Source organism: Meriones unguiculatus, chromosome 17, assembly GCF_030254825.1.
Source record: "Meriones unguiculatus strain TT.TT164.6M chromosome 17, Bangor_MerUng_6.1, whole genome shotgun sequence".
Taxonomy (NCBI): Eukaryota; Metazoa; Chordata; class Mammalia; order Rodentia; family Muridae; genus Meriones; species Meriones unguiculatus.
Genome location: NC_083364.1, coordinates 21,241,597 through 21,261,154, shown reverse-complemented (window position 1 = coordinate 21,261,154; position 19,558 = coordinate 21,241,597). Strand labels below are relative to the sequence as shown.

General features: G+C 49.7%; 1 protein-coding gene across 5 annotated transcripts; it reads left to right on the top strand.

Annotated features, from left to right (window-relative positions):
* Window positions 1-1,196: 1,196 nt before the first annotated feature.
* Lztr1 (leucine zipper like post translational regulator 1) lies at window positions 1,197-19,254 on the top strand. Of its 5 annotated transcripts, none has more exons than XM_021654521.2 (21): window positions 1,197-1,748; window positions 2,136-2,198; window positions 4,660-4,716; window positions 8,210-8,289; window positions 8,645-8,753; window positions 10,170-10,253; window positions 10,971-11,028; window positions 11,868-12,007; window positions 12,901-13,102; window positions 13,355-13,510; window positions 13,840-13,950; window positions 14,561-14,653; window positions 14,765-14,860; window positions 14,942-15,107; window positions 15,356-15,525; window positions 15,676-15,832; window positions 16,437-16,563; window positions 16,652-16,801; window positions 17,373-17,478; window positions 17,554-17,634; window positions 17,814-19,254. In XM_021654521.2, the coding sequence occupies exons 1-21, from the start codon at window positions 1,414-1,416 to the stop codon at window positions 17,928-17,930; spliced, it is 2,658 nt and encodes an 885-aa protein (XP_021510196.1). In that variant the 5' UTR covers window positions 1,197-1,413; the 3' UTR covers window positions 17,931-19,254. The 5 variants fall into 5 exon arrangements, with proteins under 5 accessions (XP_021510196.1, XP_021510197.1, XP_060227337.1 ...); XM_021654522.2 differs by having other exon boundaries at window positions 1,202-1,341; XM_060371354.1 differs by having other exon boundaries at window positions 1,455-1,748; window positions 14,945-15,107.
* Window positions 19,255-19,558: the final 304 nt, after the last annotated feature.

Genomic DNA, 19,558 nt, shown 5'->3' with positions numbered 1-19,558 from the left:
AGCACTCAAGGCAGAGGCAGGGGGTCAGAGTTTTGAGTACATCATGAGCTACATGAGATCTTGCTTTAAGATGAAGATGGAGATATGGCTGTGTGGTTAAGTGCGCTGTCTGTCCTTCCAAAGGACCTGGGTTCAATTCCCAGCACCCACATGGCGGTTTATAACTCTCTGTAACTCCAGGGTCCATGGATCCTGACACTTTCATACCAATGCACAGAGAATAAAATGAAAACTATTTTAATTTAAAATTAAATTGTTAAAAAAAAAAGCTTCAGAAGCCAGAGGCAGCTTTTGTTTTTGCCCACTTAAGAGAGCTAGGATCTGGCACTAGAGACAAACTCCATGCTCCTCACAGCATCCTGAGCTGTTGTTATTATCATTTAAAAATCGCAGCTGGGAGGTGGTGATGCATTATTATTAAAAAAAAAAAAAAAAAAAAAATCAGAGCCAGGCAGTAGTGTTGCATGCCTTTAATTCCAGCACTCAGGAGACAGAGGCGAGTGGATCTCTGTGAGTTTGGGGCCAGTTTGGTCTATAGAGCGAATTCAGTACAGCCACAGCTACGCAAAGAAACCCTGTCTACGAAAACAAACACAACCACCGTTTGTTATACTCACAAATAAAAACACTCAGCTAGATTACAGTAACCACTCAAAACCTAGCCAATCCCACTCTATATATTGCGTTTTTTTGTTTTGTTTTGTTTTAGTAGTTAGGATGGCCATTGTGAAGCCGCTCTTGACTCTGCTTCTACCATTTTACATTTATATGGACTTAACACAAAAAGAAAAAAAAAGTTGAGACTAGAAAACCAATTAATTAGCTTTTATCCATTTTCACGACTTCGTGTTTCTTTTTGCCTGAACTTTCTGAATCGTCATTTCACAGGCGAAGAAACGTTTCAGCTGGCATTAGACCACAACTTAAAAAAAAAAGTGTTGTGGTGTGGCATAGTGGCGCACTGCTTGCCAACCATGTCCTGAGTTCAAAGCCCACAGCAGAAAGGGGGAGAAATGGATGAAGTCCCTGCCCTTAAACAGGAAAGGAGAACCCAGAGGCTCCCCTTCATCAAGAGTCCCAGATAATAAGAATGCCAAGGGTAGAGGGGAACGCAAACTTAAGTTGAACTGCCTGTATGCCGGAAGCCTCATTCTGGAGGTGGCAGGGACCTTCCGGGAGATAGCAAAGACCAACTGCAAGGCATGCCGGGAGCGTGTAGCCCGCCGCTGCCTGGGGAATACAGGTAGCTTGCTGTGGCCAGGCCGCGTTTCCCGAAAGGGGAAACCCTAGCTGAGACTCGGTCAGAAATGTTTTCCAGAATGTACTGTGCTCACTGATAAGGTGAGGACCCCCGCCACAAAGAGACTCTATAGCCCGCTGAGTCTCGGGGAGCGCGAGGTTTGTCGGGAACACATGCCCAAAGTGCAAACTGGCCGGAAGTGCTACGTCGCCGGCGCAGGGATTTCTGGGAAGTGTGGTCCTTCGGCTTGGCCGGGGCGGTGGCGGGTAGCCCTGAAATTTGGGCGGCCCATAGGGCCTCAATCTGGGATGGCCGGATCCGGAGGCTCCGGAGGCCCGACTGGACCTGGTCCCCTGACGGGAGGGGTGCGCTCCAAGGTGGCTCCGAGCGTGGACTTTGACCACAGCTGCTCAGACAGTGTCGAGTACCTGACGCTTAACTTTGGACCCTTTGAAACAGTTCATCGCTGGCGGCGCCTCCCGCCCTGCGACGAATTCGTGGGCGCTCGGTATGGATTCTGAAGGCAGTGGGAGTGGGCACGAGAGCAGAGGTTCCAGGACGAGCCCCAGGGGCGAGATCTCATGTGATGTCGTGGAGTATGGATCGGTCGTTGCCGAAGCTGAGTTCCCGTGGAGTCCCATAGTAGTGACCCTAGGGAGGCCGACCTCTTGTATTTTTGAGGATCCAGTTTGAGTGTGAGGTATGGGTGGGGAGTCTGAAGGGTCCCCGGTGTGTCAGGCGTCTTTGCTGTCTGATGGAATTGAAGGATCTCTGTATATCTTAGCAGTTGAGAGGCTTTATGCAAACTTATGTGGCAGCCACCGTGTGTAGTGCCGTTCTTGGGGTGCAGCAAAGGGAGTCCCAGTCTCACCCTCCTTCATTCCTTTCTTTCTAGGCGTAGCAAACACACAGTCGTGGCATATAAGGATGCCATCTACGTGTTTGGTGGAGACAACGGGTGAGTTGGCCTGCTTTGATGGAAATGGTGGCAGGGGACAGTGACAAAGAGACAGGCTATTGTCTGAGAGTGAGAGTCAGTAGCCGTTCTCTGTGAGCCTGTCTCCCACTCTGTGTGGCGCACTTGGTTCCCAAGATATAACGAGGAAGATCCTGCCCCTAAAGCCCTCTCACCCCAGCATTCAGATGGCAACACTTGCTAAGTACATGGAAATATTTTTGTTTTGAATGAGGAGATACAGCCTTGGAAGAAGCATGTGTACCGTGTCATCAGCCCCGCCTGGCACTTTTCCTCTTTCCCTACGCTTCTCTCTAGGCTTTGCCACATGCTTGCTTTGTAACCAGAAGGTACGAAGAACATGTTTTGTTGTTGTTATACATCTACTTATGTAGGTAGGGTGGGGTGGGGGAGATCAGACAACAGCTTTCTCCTACTATGGGCACCAGGGATTGAATGCAGGTTTCCAGACTTGGTGGCTAGTGCCTTCACTTGCTGAGCCATCTCACTGCCTCCAAAAACAGTTTGATTGATGCTGTGCATATCTTGCTTCTGGTAGAGATTTCCCTGTGTTGCTTTAACCTCCTGGAAAGTAACCTTCCTGGAAATGACCTGCTGTTCTGGTGAGCACATCTTCATGCACACAGACTTTTACCAGTTAAGTTGAGGTTATATGTTTGCATATGACTCCCTCCTCTTAGGCCCAGAACCTGGCCTAAAAGCCCAGGAAGGGTACTACAGCCTTGTCCTGTAAACTGCTTGGGGTAGCTGATCTAGAGCAGGTGAGATTTTTCAGGACTCTCTTAGGACATGCAAATTTGGCCTTGATCCTCTGGCATTTAGCTCATCTCTACAGTCTCTTTCTCCAAGAGCAGTTGGTGATCCATTTACAACTGCAAGTCAGAGTGAGTTCCTCCTCCGTTCACAGCTCTGTAAGTTCTATGTGAAGCCCAGTCCTCACAGAAATGGCCTCCTTGTCTGTGCTTTCCTGTTTCTCAGCCAGCCCTCTGGATACCTTTCATTTGGATTGTTCCGACACCTTGCTGCCTTGCCCTTTGCAACCTGTTCCTTCCCTTGCACACTGCTTGCTTCCCTTCTAATGCTCCTATGGATGAGGCCTTTGTGACCTCCCTTGCCTCTTACTAGTTCCATTTGTCCCCCAGCCTGAAAGTGTTCACCATGATCTATTTTCTTTGCCAAGATAAGGCCATGCTCTTCTCACTTCTCTGTACCATTGCCTAGATGTCCTAGTTAGCACTTACTGAGTAAAAGGATGAACCTTAGTAAGAATTCCCCACACCCAAAATGACTGGTTTCTAGCCTAGGGTAGTGGGTAGGAAATTAGGATCACTGTCCTCAGCATTTTCTGTAGTAGGTAGACAACTGGTTGGTGATAAGCAAAAATGTTTTTGGTGTCAGTTTGTAAAGAAAGTTAGAGAAAGTTTAAATACACATCTATTTGGGTGTGACTTATGGTAAACCAGGGCACCCTCCATCTACAGAATGGAAAGAAGGATTCCTCCTGGGCAGTAGTAATTTTGCATGTTGGAAGGTAGGAACATCGAGGTGGGGCCTGGTCAGTTAAGTTAGACTTCTTTAGGGTTACAGCAGGAGGGCTTCCTCATATCACCCACTCAGACCACAGTCTCCTGTTTTTGGGAAAAACTGTTAGGGTTTTGGGACCATCTGCTTTAATGCTTGAGTTTATGAGGCATTTGGCCCTAGTATCCGTTCTCTGAGGGCTTAGTATAAGAACTTAGTTCAAAATGGTGGCCTTCTATAACTTTGTTTAACAAGTGCCACTGAGTTGAAGTAGGGGTTAAACAAGGGAGGGCAGGAAGTAGGCATGATACCACCTTCTAAGCTTGACTTTCTGGCTGTTTGGCCATGTTTCTTCTCCCATAAAATGAACTCAGAGGGTAACCACCTAGCACAGACTGAGCAAGGCAGGGAGGGATGCCCTGCAAAGGCCTGGCTTGGTGGGAGTGCTTGAGATCCTGTTAGTTCATCATTCTTCTTCCACATCAACAAGTTGGTAGTAGGCCAGCAATGTAAGCTGGCCCATTGAACATCTTTAATAGGTCATCATGTCAGAGGGCAGGCAGGTGGAAAAGCATGCAGGTTTCCTCTGATGTTTGAGCCAGAATGTCATTGTAATGCAGACTTGGAAGGGTTAAATGTAGGAGCAGGACTTCTGGAGGCTGGGGTGAAGCCCAGTTCATGCTCTCAAACCAGCCTTGAGTGGACCGCTGGTGATTGATCAGGCTGGCTATGCCTGTGTGGGAGCCCTAGTTGCCTGTATCTAGCTGCTCACTAGTTTTGAGCTTTGGACATTGTTGGGTTGTCTGACAGATCAGTAAGCCTGGCCCTGGGTGCATACCTTTGACTATCGTCAAGATCCTGGTGAGGTAAGACCTTGCAAAATAGCCTGACTCCTGCCACCCTCTCTCTGACTGCCTTTCAGAAAGACGATGCTCAACGATCTTCTGCGGTTTGATGTGAAGGACTGCTCCTGGTGCAGGTGGGTGGCCTCTGGGATCCAGGATTCCACCTGTCCTCCTCAAGAGCAGCACCGGGCTGGATTCACTGCATGATAGAGTCAGGTCATTGTGGAGGGCCAGAGAGAAATGTAACAGATGAAGAGTCTCAGGTGGCTTCCCTCCATCTCATGGCTTTCTGTGAGAATGAGTATCCTAAATCCTGTGAACTAAGGGATGTGTTTTGTCTAGTTGGTGGTACAAAGATTTTGACTTGGGAGGGACTTTCAATCAACAGAATTTGTCCTGGGTCAGGAGGTGCTGTGGGATCTCGGATAGGGCATGTACAGGCCTACCTCATTAGTTTTCCCATGGTGCCATCTCAAGGCTGGCAGCAAGGTTTCTTGTCCCACTCTTATCTCACAGGGATAGTTGTCTGCTAGTAGATCCCACACAGGTATTGAGCATTATGCAAACTATGAACCACATCCTCAGCTAAGTGGCCTTGGGCAGGAACTACTTGCCCTCTTTAGGGGCCATTTATTTGTGTTTCCTGCAGTGGTTCTGGTCTGGGATCAGCTTACAGCTGATGGGAGACACAGACCTGAGGGTCAGCATGTACTGGGCTTGCTAGCTCCATCTTTTGCTCCCACAGGGAGCACAGTGCCACACAGCCCCTGTGGTGCATGGGGTGGGGTCTCTTTTGACAGAGGAGGATGCAGGGTTTGGAGATCATCTGACTGCCCTGGCCACTCAGCCAGGCAGGGCATCTTCACTGTGCACTGTTTTAGTTAGGGTTTCTTTGCTGTGACCAACACCGTGACCAAAAGTAACTTGGGCAGCAAAGTATTTATTTCAGCTTATACTTCATGTCATAGTCCATCACTGAAGGAAGTCAGGGCAGGAATTCAAGGCAGGTATCTGGAATCAGGAACTGAAGCAGAAGCTGTGGAGGAATGCTGTTTACTGGCTTGCTTCTCTTGCTCAGCCTACTTTATTTCTTGTTTATGGTTTTTCAAGACAGGGTTTCTCTGTGTAGCCTTGTCTGTCTTGGACTCCCTTTGTAGACCAAGCTGGCCTTGAACTCAGACAGAGATCCTGCTGTGTCTATCTGAGTACAGCTGTGCACCACCATGCCTGGCTACTCAGCCTAATTTCTTATATCACTCAGAACCTGCCCAGGGGTGGCACCACCTATAATGGACTGGCGCCTCCCACATCAATCACTCTTTAGGAAAATGCCCATAGGCTTGCCTACAACCTGATATTATGGAGACATCTTCTCTGTTGTGTTTTCCTGTTCTTAGATAACTCTAGCTTGTGTCAGGCTGACAAAATAAACAAACAAGCAAAACCAACAAAACCCCACAACCTCTGACTGGTCTCCCTGGTAGCACTGGCATGGCAGCTTAAGGCATTTCTTTCACACTTGATCTTATCACAACTGCTGCCAGTTCTTTTTATTTCTTTTTTCTGTGCTGGATATAAAATCTAGGGATTGGTGCATGTTAGGCAAACACTGTACCTCCAACCTATAGCCCAGCAGTTTTTTTTGTTTGTTTGTTTTTGAGACCAGGAGTCATGTATATCCCAGGCAGGCTTTGAACTTGCAGTGTAGATAAGGATGACCCTGACGTCTTAACCCTCTTCCATTTACCACCTGAGTGCTGGTATTTGCTACCATGCCTGGTTTATGCAGTATTGGGTATCTAACTCAAGGTTTGGTCAAGGCAGGCTAGGCAAGCTTAGTGCGGACCAGCTCTTGACCAGTTGAATTCCATTTCCAGGTCCAGTCCTCAGTTAATTTTAAGCATTACTTTGCCTGGCCAGTGAGATGGCTCAGCAGGTAAAGGCACTTGCCATGCAAGACTGGTGACTGGGTTCTATCCTCAGAACGTGAGTGAAGGAGAGAACCAACCACCTCTACAGAGTTGGCCTCTCTCCTGAATATGTCTGTAGTGGCACACACATGTATGTGCACACACACACAGTAACAAACCATACACACAGTAACAAACCAAAGTGAAAATCCCTTTGAAGACTTCTTGTTAGTTAAAAGTTGCTTCTCATGGCTTGCTCAGCCTACTTTATTTATTTATTTTTTTATGACTGGAGAGATGGCTCAGAGGTTAAGAACGCTGGCTGCTCTTCCAGAGGTCATGAGCTCAATTCCCAGCAACCACATGGTGGCTCAGAACAGTCTATAATGAGATCTGGTGCCCTTTGCTGGCATGCAGGTATACATGAAGACAGGACATTGTATACATAATAAATCTTAAAAAAAAAAAAAAGGTGAACAAGCTAGGCAGTGATGGTGCACACCTTTAGGGCACACCTTTAAGGCAGAGGCAGATAGATCTCTATGAGTTTGATAACAGCTGTTATACAGAGAAACCCTGTCTCGAAAAAAAACAACCAAGAAAAATTCCTAACACTGCAAAAATTCACATATAGTCAGGCATGGCAGACACTTAACATTCTAGTTTTGAGAGGCAAGCAGGAGCCTCGCAGATTTGAGACTGGCTTTGGTTACATACCAAGTCCCTCTCAAACAACAAGCAAAAATAAATTAAGCCAAGCAGAGTGGTGTATGCCCACAGTCCCAGCATCCTGAGACCAGGATCAAGTCAAATTCTGGTATCTACTTGAAAAAGCAAATTGTAAAATACCTTCCAAATGATTTCATTAAAAAACAAAACAGCTAGGCATCACCAGTGGCTCTCACCTTTAAAGCCAGCACACAGGCAGAGCTCTGTGATCTGAGTCTATCCTGGTCTACATAGTAACTTCTAGTCCAGCCAGGATTACATAGTAAGATCCCATTTAAAGGAAAAAACAAAAAACAAAAAACCCACCATGGTAGCCTTTTAATCCCAGTACTTGGGAAGCAGAGGCAGGTGGGTTTCTTGAGGCCAGCCTGTGTGTTTCAGGCCAATCAGAGCTACATAGTAAGACCCTGTCTCAAAAACAACAAAACGAAAAAATTGCATGAGAGGCCTCTTAGAGGTGTGCAGTAGAAAAGCTCAGAACAGGGCCTCCCTCCAGGCAGAATTTACAAGCGTGTTAATGCCCGTTCCGTTGGTTTTCTCCTGACTTGATGTTTTGAAGGGTTCTATGAGAGAAGCAACACCCTTGAAATACAGAAGTAAAACAAAGCTGGGGCACTGGCATACATCTCATCTCTTGGGGAGTACTGAGGTGAAAGATTGCTTGGGCACCATAGTGAGAACCTGTGTGAAAGAATTAACAAATTACTGTAGTCATGGGGATGCCTCCCTCTAATTCCAGTGTTCAGGACACTGATAGAAGGATGATAAATCTGAAGCCAACCTGGACTACATAGCAGAGTGGATTACATGCCAGCCTTTGCTTCTTAGAGCAACACCATAGCTTGAAAAGAAAAGGAGAGGGAGGCAGGAAAAAGAGGAAGGAGGTGGGAAAGGATGGGAGAAAGGCAAAACAGCATGGAGGTATCAAAGGCTAGGGCTTGGACTGCCTGTTTGACCCCTCACTGACCTCACCCTGTGCCTCTCCCAGAGCCTTCACCACGGGCACCCCTCCAGCCCCTCGTTACCACCACTCAGCTGTTGTCTATGGGAGTAGCATGTTCGTCTTCGGTAAGCAGCCTGTTGCCCTCCTGGACCCTCCGACTTCTTGCCTTCCACCACCTTCCCCGTCCAGGAGGCTCTGAGCAGTGCTGGGTTCTCTTTCCCACTAACTGTCCACTGGAGCCCTCTGAAGGGACTGGCTGTGTCTTGTCTGATGGCTAGACCAAGAGACATCCGTGTACCTATCTCTGTATCCCCAGAGCCCAGTGCAAGGTTAATTTGGATGGGCAGGTACCTGTGTGTGTGGGGGGGGGTTGTACATGTTAACTGGGGCCACCACATTTTTTCTACCCAGCCCGGCCCACATTTAAATACTAAAGTAGTACCCTAGATGTAACACTTTACTTTCATTCTTTTCACCCAGGGGGCTATACTGGAGATATTTATTCCAATTCTAACTTGAAGAATAAAAATGACCTCTTTGAATACAAGTTTGCAACTGGCCAGTGGACAGAGTGGAAAATTGAAGGGCGGTAAGAGATTTTGCTGAGAACATTCACAGTAAGAGAGGCCTGATGGTCTTCAGCCTGGAATGTGCCTCTTGCCATATTTTACACGGGAGCCTATGTCTGGGAGACTTTCATCAATTGCTTAATTTTCAGCATTGCTGAGTCCACTGGGCTGTGGTTAGGCAGGGTGTTTGCAGCAGTCAGGAAGCCAGAAATTGGTGCTAAGTTCTCATTGCCACAGCCGGTTCCCGGGTTTGCATCCCCTTTTCTATGGGCTGCTTTGTGAGTACACTCTTCAGCATTCCCATAGTTGCTGGGAATGTGTTGTACCTGTGTGAATTAACCAGAATCCTTTTTTTTTTTTTTTTTTTTGATCACCAGATTTTGTGGTTGTATTTTGTTTTATTTATTTTCTCAGCACTTGGGATGGAGCCGAAGGCCTTGCTGGTACAGGCAAATTCTCTACCACTAAGCCGTACCCCAGGCCTACATTTGATTCTCCCCACCTCCCCATCTTTGAGGCAGGATCTCATGTAGGCTAGGCTAGCACTGAACCTGTTGTAAATAGCTGCGGATGACTTTGAACATCTGAGCCTCCTGTCCATGTCCTGAATGCTGGGGTTACAGGTGTACCAAACCATGCCTGTTTTTGTTTTTGTTTTTGTTTTGTGGTGTTAGCAAGCTGTCAAACCCAGGGCTTCCTTGTATGCTAGGAAAGCAGCCTGCAAAGAGCCACATTCCTGCCCCTAGGGAGTTTTTATTTTTTTTGTCTTTGTGTGTTTCCTGTTTGTTTCGAGTCAGGGTCTCATGTAGTTCCGCTGACCTTAGGCTTGCTATGTCAGCCAGGGATGGTCTTGAATTTCCAACCCTCCTCCATTCATCTCCCTAGTGCCCAGAATTACAGACATGTACCCATTATGCTCAGTTTCAACCTCTGAACTTTTTTCCGTATCTGCTGCCCACGCCTCTTGTGCTGCTGTTTGCTTCTAGCGCCTCAGCACTACCCTGTAAGCTCAGTGTCAGGTAGATGTGTCCCTAGCTGCTGAACACATGACGCATGGAGCCCTGTGCTTCAGCCCGTTCTGATGACCGCTTTCCTCATTAAAAAAAAAAAAAAGAAATATATAAGTATATTTTAAAATATGTGTGTGAAACACACACACATATTTATATACGTGTATGTGTTTGAAAAAAAATTTCTTTTAATTAATTGTGTTTGGGTGCTTTGCTGGCATGTATGTCCGCATTGCCACATGGATGCCTGGCGCCTGAGTACAGCAGGGGAGGGCATCAGATCCCTGGTATTGGAGTCACAGGGATGGTCGTGAGCTGCCACACGGGTACTGGAAATTGAACCTGGGCATTTTGAAGAATAGCCTGTGATCTTTAGTGCTGAGACTTCCTTTTCCTGCATTCCTCATTTTTCCCCTTGTGTTCTAGGTTGCCTGTTGCCAGGTCGGCTCATGGGGCCACAGTGTACAGTGACAAACTCTGGATCTTTGCTGGCTATGATGGCAATGCCAGGTAGGCGAACAGCTGGCCCTGTGCCCTGCCTCTGCATGTCCTCAGGGGCAGAATACAGTCTCTTGGCAGCTGGGTGCTCAGGCTGGGGTTAGTCACCCTGCTAGGTTCTGAGTTTCTCTGGAAGGCATGGAGCCTTTGGAAAGGAGCTCCCAGCCATGTTTGTGATTCTTGGGTTTTCTCGGATGAGGATATTTGGAACAGCAAGAGGGGTCTGGAGGCAGGAAGCATCTCCACTCAAGTCCAGCTCTGGGTTCCTCCCTGTGTTACAGTTTTCTCCTTATTTACTTATTGTTTTATGTTTTGCTTTTGTTTTAAGACAAAGTCTCTATGTAGCCCTGGCTGTCCTGGAACGCTCTGTGTAGATGTGGCTTGCTTCAGATTGACAAAGATCCTCCTGCTTCTGCTTCCTGAGTGCTGGGATTAAAGGTGTGGGCCTTCAAGCCAGGCTTCCTCATTTTAGAAAAATAATTTTGTTTTATTTGTGTAAGAACCACAGCAGCACATGCTCATTTTAAACTTGAACATTGCAGAAACTAATAAAGGCATAGTAGGGCAGTGGGTTTTATGAGATCTGCTGGGGCCGGGTGCAGGGATTTGATCTGCCTCCTCCTTCCCCTGAACTTCCTGTCTCTTCAAGAAAGACGGCACAGGTTCCCCTGACCCACATGGCAAGTGGTTCTTCCCTGGAGCCAGGCTGACTCCTCTGTCCTGATGCAGGTTGAACGACATGTGGACAGTTGGCCTCCAGGACCGAGAGCTCACATGCTGGGAGGAGGTAAGGGGTGTAGGGAGCATGGTGCAGGTGGGAAGTTGGGTCATGGGGGGCTGGGTTGTAGCATCGAGAGGCGAGGAATGAAGGAAGCAGGTAAGCAAGTGAGGAGGTATAACAGAAGCTATCTTTCCCTTACCAAGGCCTAGCCCCTTTCCCTCCTTGACCTTCCCCAAGCCCAATTCCGTTATTAACTAGAGGCTCCAGCTGGGCTGGGAATGTGGCCTAATTGGTAATAGAGCATGCTTGAAGCTCTGGATTTGATCTCAGACCCGCATAAGCTGGGTATGGAGGTGCATGCCTGTAATTCCAGCACTTGGGAGGTGGGTCAGAAATTCAAGGTGATCCTCGGCTACAGATTGAAGTCACCCTGGGCTACATAAAGAGTTCTAGGTTAGCCAGATCTGCACAGTGAGACCCTCTCTAAAATGAATGAATGAATGAATGAAAGAATAAATGAATGAAAGAAAAAAGGTAATAGCATAGCATCTACACATCCCTGCCTTTGATCCCTAGCAATGAAAGCAGAGTCAGAGGAAGGAAAAAGATCCGAGTCCTGGAAGGGCAGAGTGCCGCATGTGACAGATGTGGCTTGTTCCAGTCAGTCCTCGTGTGAACACAGCAAGGGCAACATTTTGTTCATTGCTTTTTCCTGGGGCTTTATTTCTCTTGTAGAAATTATATTTTTAGCCCCAAATGAAGCTAATGATTTTAGCCTCAGTTGATCAGAACTGGGCCCATGTGGGTAGCTGTGATGTAAGCTCTTTGTATTTATTCATTTCAAAGTGTAGCATAGTGTAGCCTCAGGCCTTTGAGGCCCTGGCTGAGCTGTGCCCCTACCCCAGGTGGCTCAGAGTGGTGAGATCCCCCCATCCTGCTGCAACTTCCCTGTGGCTGTGTGCCAGGATAAGATGTTCGTGTTCTCAGGACAGAGTGGAGCCAAGATAACAAACAACCTCTTCCAGTTTGAATTCAAGGACAAGACGTGAGTTCTCGGGGTTTAGAGACACACTTATGCCTGAGCATGGTAATTTGTGAGCCTTTCCTAGTTCCCACTCACAGCAGGAGCAGACATCCCAGTATTTGGCCCCTGCAAAGGTTCTTGAGTTATGGCTGTAGCTCAGCAAGACATGGCCTGAGTCAGGGTCCCATCGCTGGCCTGAGTGTGAAGGATACCCCTGCCCTGTGTATGGCTTGCTCTTTGCCACTGCTAACACATGTGCCACTGCCAACCAATCTCATGTGATAGCAGAACACAGGCAAGTAAAGTAGTTCTTTTGGCTGCTGGCTACCCTATAGTGGGGCTAGCCTCTGGCATTGGAAGTAACAGAGGAAAGGGAATAGGGCTTGGGAGGGGACTCAAAAGCTGCCCCACAGGTCGAGGTAGAAAAATGAAATCCTAGGTGGAGGGAATGAAGTACTGGGGCAGGCATGAAACCAGATGGGATAGCTTGCATTGTTTTCAGTCTTCAGCTAACTTAGCAGAAAAGGGGATCTGATAGAAGGTCCCGGGAGCCCTCAAATGGCAGAAGTACTAGAGGTGCCTGGGCAACCTTCTTCCGAGTGGGGACTCTACAGTTTGGGCAGTGAGAAGGGCAGCTCCATTCCTAGAGCAGACTAATAGAGGCTCTGCCCTATCACTGTTGTCTGCTCTATGGTGATGGGAGGAAAGGGAGTTGGTTAGGGCCCCATGGTAGGTTGCATGGAGTCAGTTCCTGAGCTAAACAGGTCAAGGGATGCTGGATACACAGGCCTGTGCCTTCTTCCCCTTAGACTGTGGGCTAGCACTACCAGGGAGGCTTCATAGGAGGACCTTTTGTGAGGAGTGTGTGGAGAGTAGAGCCTCCACCCCAGTGTTGCTCATGGTCTTGGCCCTAGGTGGACACGCATCCCTACTGAGCACCTGCTCCGGGGCTCCCCACCCCCGCCACAGCGGCGCTATGGACACACCATGGTGGCCTTTGATCGCCATCTCTATGTGTTTGGGGGTGCCGCAGACAATACACTGCCCAATGAGCTACACTGCTATGATGTGGACTTCCAGACCTGGGAGGTTGTCCAGCCCAGCTCTGACAGTGAGGTGAGTCCTGCGCTGGGTTCCCTGGGCTCCATCTAGCCAAGAAGAGAACCCTCAAGGCCTGCCCTTCTACAGCCTTCAGTTTTTCATGCCTGTATTCCATCCTGTAGTACTGGGATGCTGTCCTGGAGGCCCCTGTGAAGCATTCTGACCACCCTTAAGGCCTTACTCGATGTCTTGGTCCTCCTCTGGAACCCATAGCAAGCCCTGGAAGGGATGGTGGTGTATTACCCTCTTGTGTATGTTTTTTACAAGGTTGGTGGGGCTGAGGTGCCTGAGCGAGCTTCCTCTTCTGAGGAGGCAGCTACCCTAACCTCAGAGGAGCGGAGCAGCTTTAAGAAGTCCAGAGATGTGTTTGGCTTAGACTTCGGCACTACCTCAGCCAAGCAGCCTGTCCACCTGGCATCAGAGGTGCGTGTCAGGGCCCTTATTGAAATTCCAGTGCTCTCAGAAGCAGGAACTCTCCCAGTTGGGTGGAGCTTGCTCTGGGAGTCCAAGGTTTTATCCTTTACAGTCATTGTGGCACTCTGTTTCCCTGGGGTTCTGCACAACCGCCATGCCCACTGACCCACCCCATAAGCCCCAGCTTCCAGATCTGCACCTGCAGGAGCACCCAGGCAACTTCTGTCCAAGGGCCTGGGATCTCTGGCTTTTCCTCTTTGTCCACAGCTTGGCCACATTTAGATCCAGTGTGGGAGGCTCTGCCCCATCCCATCACTTTGTCTACTTGTCCTTCTTAGCTGCCCAGTGGGAGGCTCTTCCATGCAGCTGCTGTCATCTCTGATGCCATGTACATCTTTGGGGGCACTGTGGACAACAACATTCGCAGTGGGGAGATGTACAGGTTCCAGGTGTGTAGCTAGTGGTTCTGTGGGGCCTGCTGGGGTAAATGGGCCCCCGGGAGGCAACTGAGGCCCAGTGGGCAGGGTTAGGGCTGCATAAGGCTGGTGGGGAGGGCTGGGGCGCTGTAGGTCCAGTAGGCAGAGATGACACTAGGAGTAAGGGACCCTTAATACACAGTGAGGCAAGCAGAGCCTCAGCCTCAGAGAAGAGTGGCACGTGAGCTCACAGGACCAGCGAATGAGTGGACCAATCCGGGCTCTGTGCTGGGGCCTCCAGGGAAATCATAGCAGCTCCTTCCCAAACCTGGAGAAACCGAGAACCCATTGTTTAGGACAGGGGCCCTTGGCATAGTGGAGGCATGGATAAATCTATTTCAATGGTGGGTAGGGGTAGGATGGGGGTTGCCTGAATTTTTGGGTCCATGTTTATTAGAAATGGTGCAGTCTGCCTAAAGCCTGGGAACCTCTGTCAGAGAAAAAAAGTGGAAGTGGGAGGCTTTCCTGGTCGTTGCCCGGGCGGACAGTCTTCAGCCAGGCTCACCTGACCCCTCTCAGTATCCCAGAGCTGGCTGGCCTCAGGATGGCTTTTGTTGCTTGCTTACTGGTTCTCCCTCTGCAGTTCTCTTGCTACCCTAAGTGCACACTACATGAAGATTATGGGCGCCTATGGGAGAGCCACCAGTTCTGTGATGTGGAGTTTGTGCTTGGTGAGGTAGGTGACTGACCTACATCAGCCTCACCTACTATATCTGCTGAGTTGGCTTTGCCCTGGCCTGCTGGCCTCTGTCCCCCTTTGCCCACATATCATTCATTCTTTATGCAGAAGGAAGAGTGTGTGCAGGGTCATGTTGCTATAGTCACTGCACGGAGCCGCTGGCTCCGTAGGAAGATCGTGCAGGCTCGAGAGTGGCTGGCCCAGGTGAGGTCTCCTTTAGCCCCTGTGACTGGAAATCTTTGCCCACTGTCTACTAGGGTGCCCTGAGCTCCATTTTCCCCACAGAAGCTGGAGGAAGATGGGGCCCTTGCTCCCAGGGAAGCCCCTGGTTCAGCTGTGGGCAGGGCACGGCCAACCCTGTTACGTGTTGCTATTCGTGAGGCTGAGGCCCGGCCATTCGAGGTGCTCATGCAGTTTCTCTACACAGACAAGATCAAGTACCCACGGAAAGGTCTGCCTGGGTTATGGGTGGTATGGACCAGGGTGGGTGGGGCTTGAGCCAGCTGAGCCAGAGGTGGTGCTCCTAGATCTGTGACAGATGTGCCTGAGGCACAAGTCATAGTCACCCTTGCTGATAGCAGTTCTCATGCAGTGCAGCTGCTATCCTACAGCCCTGACCCTCTTGTTCGTGGGTGGAGCTCTGGGCCGTGTTCTAGGTCTCCTTTCCTGGGGTCTAGGCTCAGGAGCTTTTTGGTGCAGGCCATGTAGAAGACGTGCTGCTCATCATGGATGTATACAAGTTGGCGCTGAGCTTCCAGCTGTGTCGCCTTGAGCAACTGTGTCGGCAGTACATTGAAGCCTCTGTGGATCTGCAAAATGTGCTGGTTGTATGTGAGAGCGCTGCCAAGCTACAGCTGGGCCAGCTCAAGGTACAAGCTGGGGTGTGCCTGGCCTTTAGCAGTGCCTGCCGGCCCAGGCCTTCTTGGGTGGGGTGGGACATGTTCCTTCGCTCCCCACTACAAGCTCTGTTGTCCAGCCTAGGCCTGACCGCACTTGGCTGCTGTGCCTTGTCTGTCCAGGAACACTGCCTGAATTTCATAGTGAAGGAGTCCCACTTCAATCAGGTGATCATGATGAAGGAGTTTGAGCGCCTCTCATCCCCACTGATTGTAGAGATTGTGCGGCGGAAGCAGCAGCCACCCCCTCGAGCACCCTCTGATCAGCCTGTGGACATTGGTAGGGAAGCTTTCTTCATGTCCTAGGAAGTGGTGTTGGGAGACTTAGGAACCACCTATCTGCCAGGTCCCGTGTGACCCACCCAGGCGCCCCTGGACATTGGTACTGGGAGGGACAGAGGCAGGTATGGCCCAGATAACTCAGGCCTTCAACAGCAAGGTGGGTGCCAGTGAGCCTAGTTACCTATGAAACCCACTCCTCAGGGTGACCCGGCTCTGCTTGGCTGGTCAGGTCTGATATTTTGGGGTCCAGTGAGGCAGCTGTAGCTGCTTATCACTGGGTACTTGTCGCTCTGCCCAGTGGAGAAGATTGATAGCACATTCACTTCCCCAACTCTCTTTGGGGCTTGTACTGATTCCTGCCACTGCTATGAGAGGCCAAAAGGTACGCCTGGAGAGGTATCCAGTAGGAGTGGGTACTGGACAGAGGGCACACTATGGGAGATCAGATGTTGGTGCTGCGTCTGTGGGCGCCAGATCAAGAACTGCAGTTTCCAGGTGGATGAACTGAGGGTTGAGGGAAGGAGAGGCTACACAGAAAACAGGTCGCCTCTTCATTCAGGGTGGAAGGAGGAGTCCTCTCAAGATCCTTCTACACCCCCCAGGCACGTCTTTGATCCAGGACATGAAGGCCTACCTGGAGGGGGCAGGCTCAGAGTTCTGTGACATCACGCTACTGCTAGATGGCCACCCACGGCCAGCCCACAAAGCCATCCTAGCTGCCCGCTCTAGGTGTGTTGAGGGCTGATGAGGGAGGGTGGGGCAGGCCTTGATACTGACCTTTTTTTTCCTGAGAGCTGGGATCTACTTCCGTTTGCAGCTACTTTGAGGCCATGTTCCGTTCATTCATGCCGGAGGATGGGCAGGTGAACATCTCCATTGGAGAGATGGTGCCCAGCAGACAAGCCTTTGAGTCCATGCTACGCTACATCTACTACGGCGAGGTCAACATGCCCCCTGAGGACTCGCTGCATCCTTTTACCTGTTCATGCTTCAGGGGAACCACTGAGGAGTCTGACATGTTTGATTGCTGTTGCTTTGTTGGCTGGGTGGTTTAATTCTAGAGGAGTGTCCAGTGCTGGTGCTGGGACTGGGACTACTAGTCTCCAAAGGTTTCAAGCAGGTGGGCAACTAGAGGAGCTATTTTGTAACTAGCACAGTTGAGTCTTGAGCTTTACAATTCCCTGGGACAAGCAGGCTAATTATCACTGTTTAACAAACAGGGGAGTAGACAGTGATGCCTTGTGCTTTCTGTCAGTAGTGTTTAAACCTGAGGTGCAGGTACGTGATAGGGCCAGCGGGCTTGGAAAAATTCTGTGAGTGTGTACATGGGAATGAGAGGATTCATGTTTCCCTGGATCTCTAATTGGCCCTTTGAGCCTGAAATGGTTCAGAACCAGTTTAGAGAGCAACCCAGCTGGGACTTGGTCTGGAACTCTGTTCTGGCAGTACCCTCCCCAGAGGACAAGGGTTGTGGCAGGATGAGTGCATGCAGGTGAATACATGTCCATTGACTGGGCAGCTCCTTAACTTGTATCCAGCTACCTGTTTGCAGCCCCCTACTACTATGGCTTCTACAACAACCGACTGCAGGCATACTGCAAGCAGAACCTGGAGATGAATGTAACGGTGCAGAATGTGTTACAGGTAGTGCCTTAGTACTTTCAGGCCACTCCTTTCTCTGATGAGGTGGGCAATGCCTCATGGTTCCTGCCATTGCAGATTCTGGAGGCGGCTGATAAGACACAGGCACTGGACATGAAGCGACACTGCTTGCACATCATTGTACACCAGTTCACCAAGGTCAGGCTCTGGCCCCAGTGTTCTAGGTCCTAGTCCTCCCCAGCAGGCCTGGGCACCTCTAGGCCATTGCCCACTGTCCTCAGACAGCCAAGCCCTAAGTAGGCTGGACCCCAAGACTCAGCTGCCCACCTTGGTCCTCCTGGGAGTCTGGTTTCATCTGGTTTTGGTCATCTGTGCAGGTCTCTAAGCTGCCAACACTGCGGTTGCTGAGCCAGCAGCTGCTGCTGGACATCATAGAATCCCTGGCCTCCCACATCTCTGACAAGCAGTGTGCAGAGCTGGGCGCTGACATCTGAGGGTCTCGGCGGGCACCCTACCTGTCTGCAGAGTGACGACACCTAACCGATTGGCCACATCTCTACCTGTGGAGTGACCACACCTGTGGGGTCAAGGGTCCTCAGCTTCTACAGGGCACTGAGGTGTATAAGAACTCCCAAAACTTCATTGAGGACGCAGGCCCCATGGGGAATGGCAAGTGAAGCAGACTCTGTTTCCAGCTGGCACCTCTCCCAAGGAGACCATGGTTTGGGGATATCACTGAGCAGTAGGGAGACGACAGGAGAGTGAGTGGCTTTGTGCTAGTGTTGTGGATCTAGCATAGAATCCTGCTGTCAGGGGATGAGGGCTTGGCAGGTTATACTAGCAATAGGTTATACCCCGTTCCTTACCCAGAAGTTATGAATGGGAACTAGCGACAGTGGGCTGATCCTACAAATGAACTTTGGAAGGTTATGTTTCCAGTCTATGGGGCAGCAAGCATAGCTTAGCCCCCCACCCCAGAGAGGCTGCATGTTCTGGCCCACCTAGTGCGCATATCTGGGCCAGGGAGAAGTCAGCAGAGATGATCCTATGTTTGTGTTCTGTGACAGACATGCCTCCATTACAGCTGTGGCAATGCTACTTACACATTTGGCTGGCATAGTTGCCACAACTGGTCTGTCCTGTAGCAACATGACAGTTCCATGGTTTAGGAGATTCCCCAGATTTGGGTTTAGCACTTATTCCCTGTTCTAACCATGTTAACACATGGTGTCAGCTAGACAGAAGGGAAATTGCATGCCTCAGAGCTCTGGGCTGTCCAGTCCAGGGTATCCATCCTTGATACCTGACCATGAAAATCTACATCTCAACAGCACAGTAAACCTTTTGAGTACAGAAACCTACACTATGTCTTGTTTCCTAGAAAACCAGAACTCATTTTGGAGAAATGCTTGGTTCTTCCTGGCTTAGAACACACACTGTTCCTGTGCTCCATTCACCCATGCTATGGGACTCCAGGCAGAAAGGTGTCCTGGGGGGCAGTCCCAGCCAGCCAGCCAGCCAGCCAGGAAGTAATCTGGTTACAAGATGTGCTGGAAGAGAGGAAGGTACCCAACACAAGCTGAGCTCAGAAACAGCTTAGTGGAGGGTGCTGTGCTGGCTTGGTGGGCAGCCAGGATGTGGGCCAGCTGTCCTGTGAGCCATTCCCCTAAGGTGGCCTTATCTAAACCTCTTGGGGGAACATGTGGAAGCTTTGGTCTGCAGATCTTGCTTCATGCTAACTCCTGTAATTGGCCCTTCAATTCTCTCTTCTACATAGGATGTGAATAAATATATACACCCAGGGCTCCAAAAAGAAAACTTTGTGATCCTTGTGTACTAACTACAGTTAGAAACTCAATGGTGCTTGAGCTATGTGGCCAAGGAACAGTAGGGAAAAGGGCATGTACTTGGCGATTACTATGGACATAGCTATAGTAAGAAGCTTAGGTTCCCAAGATAAACATAGTACCAAGGCCTGACTGGAATGCTACATCCAAAGAAGACTAGCATTTCTCTAGGCATGGCCTTGCAACCTTCAGGTGTAATATCCTATGTTGGTTTCATGAGCAACGGAGCCAGGAGTGAGCAATGCAAAGGAACTGGCCTATGGACTGACATCTGA

Bases quoted from the DNA above. Each gene is read 5' to 3' on its own strand.
- Lztr1 (XM_021654521.2), top strand. From the start codon at position 1,414: ATGCCCAAAGTGCAAACTGGCCGGAAGTGCTACGTCGCCGGCGCAGGG. The intron at 10,254-10,970 runs GTAGGCGAACAG...GTCCTGATGCAG, and splicing joins GGCTATGATGGCAATGCCAG to GTTGAACGACATGTGGACAG. The intron at 16,802-17,372 runs GCATCCTTTTAC...ACTTGTATCCAG, and splicing joins ATGCCCCCTGAGGACTCGCT to CTACCTGTTTGCAGCCCCCT.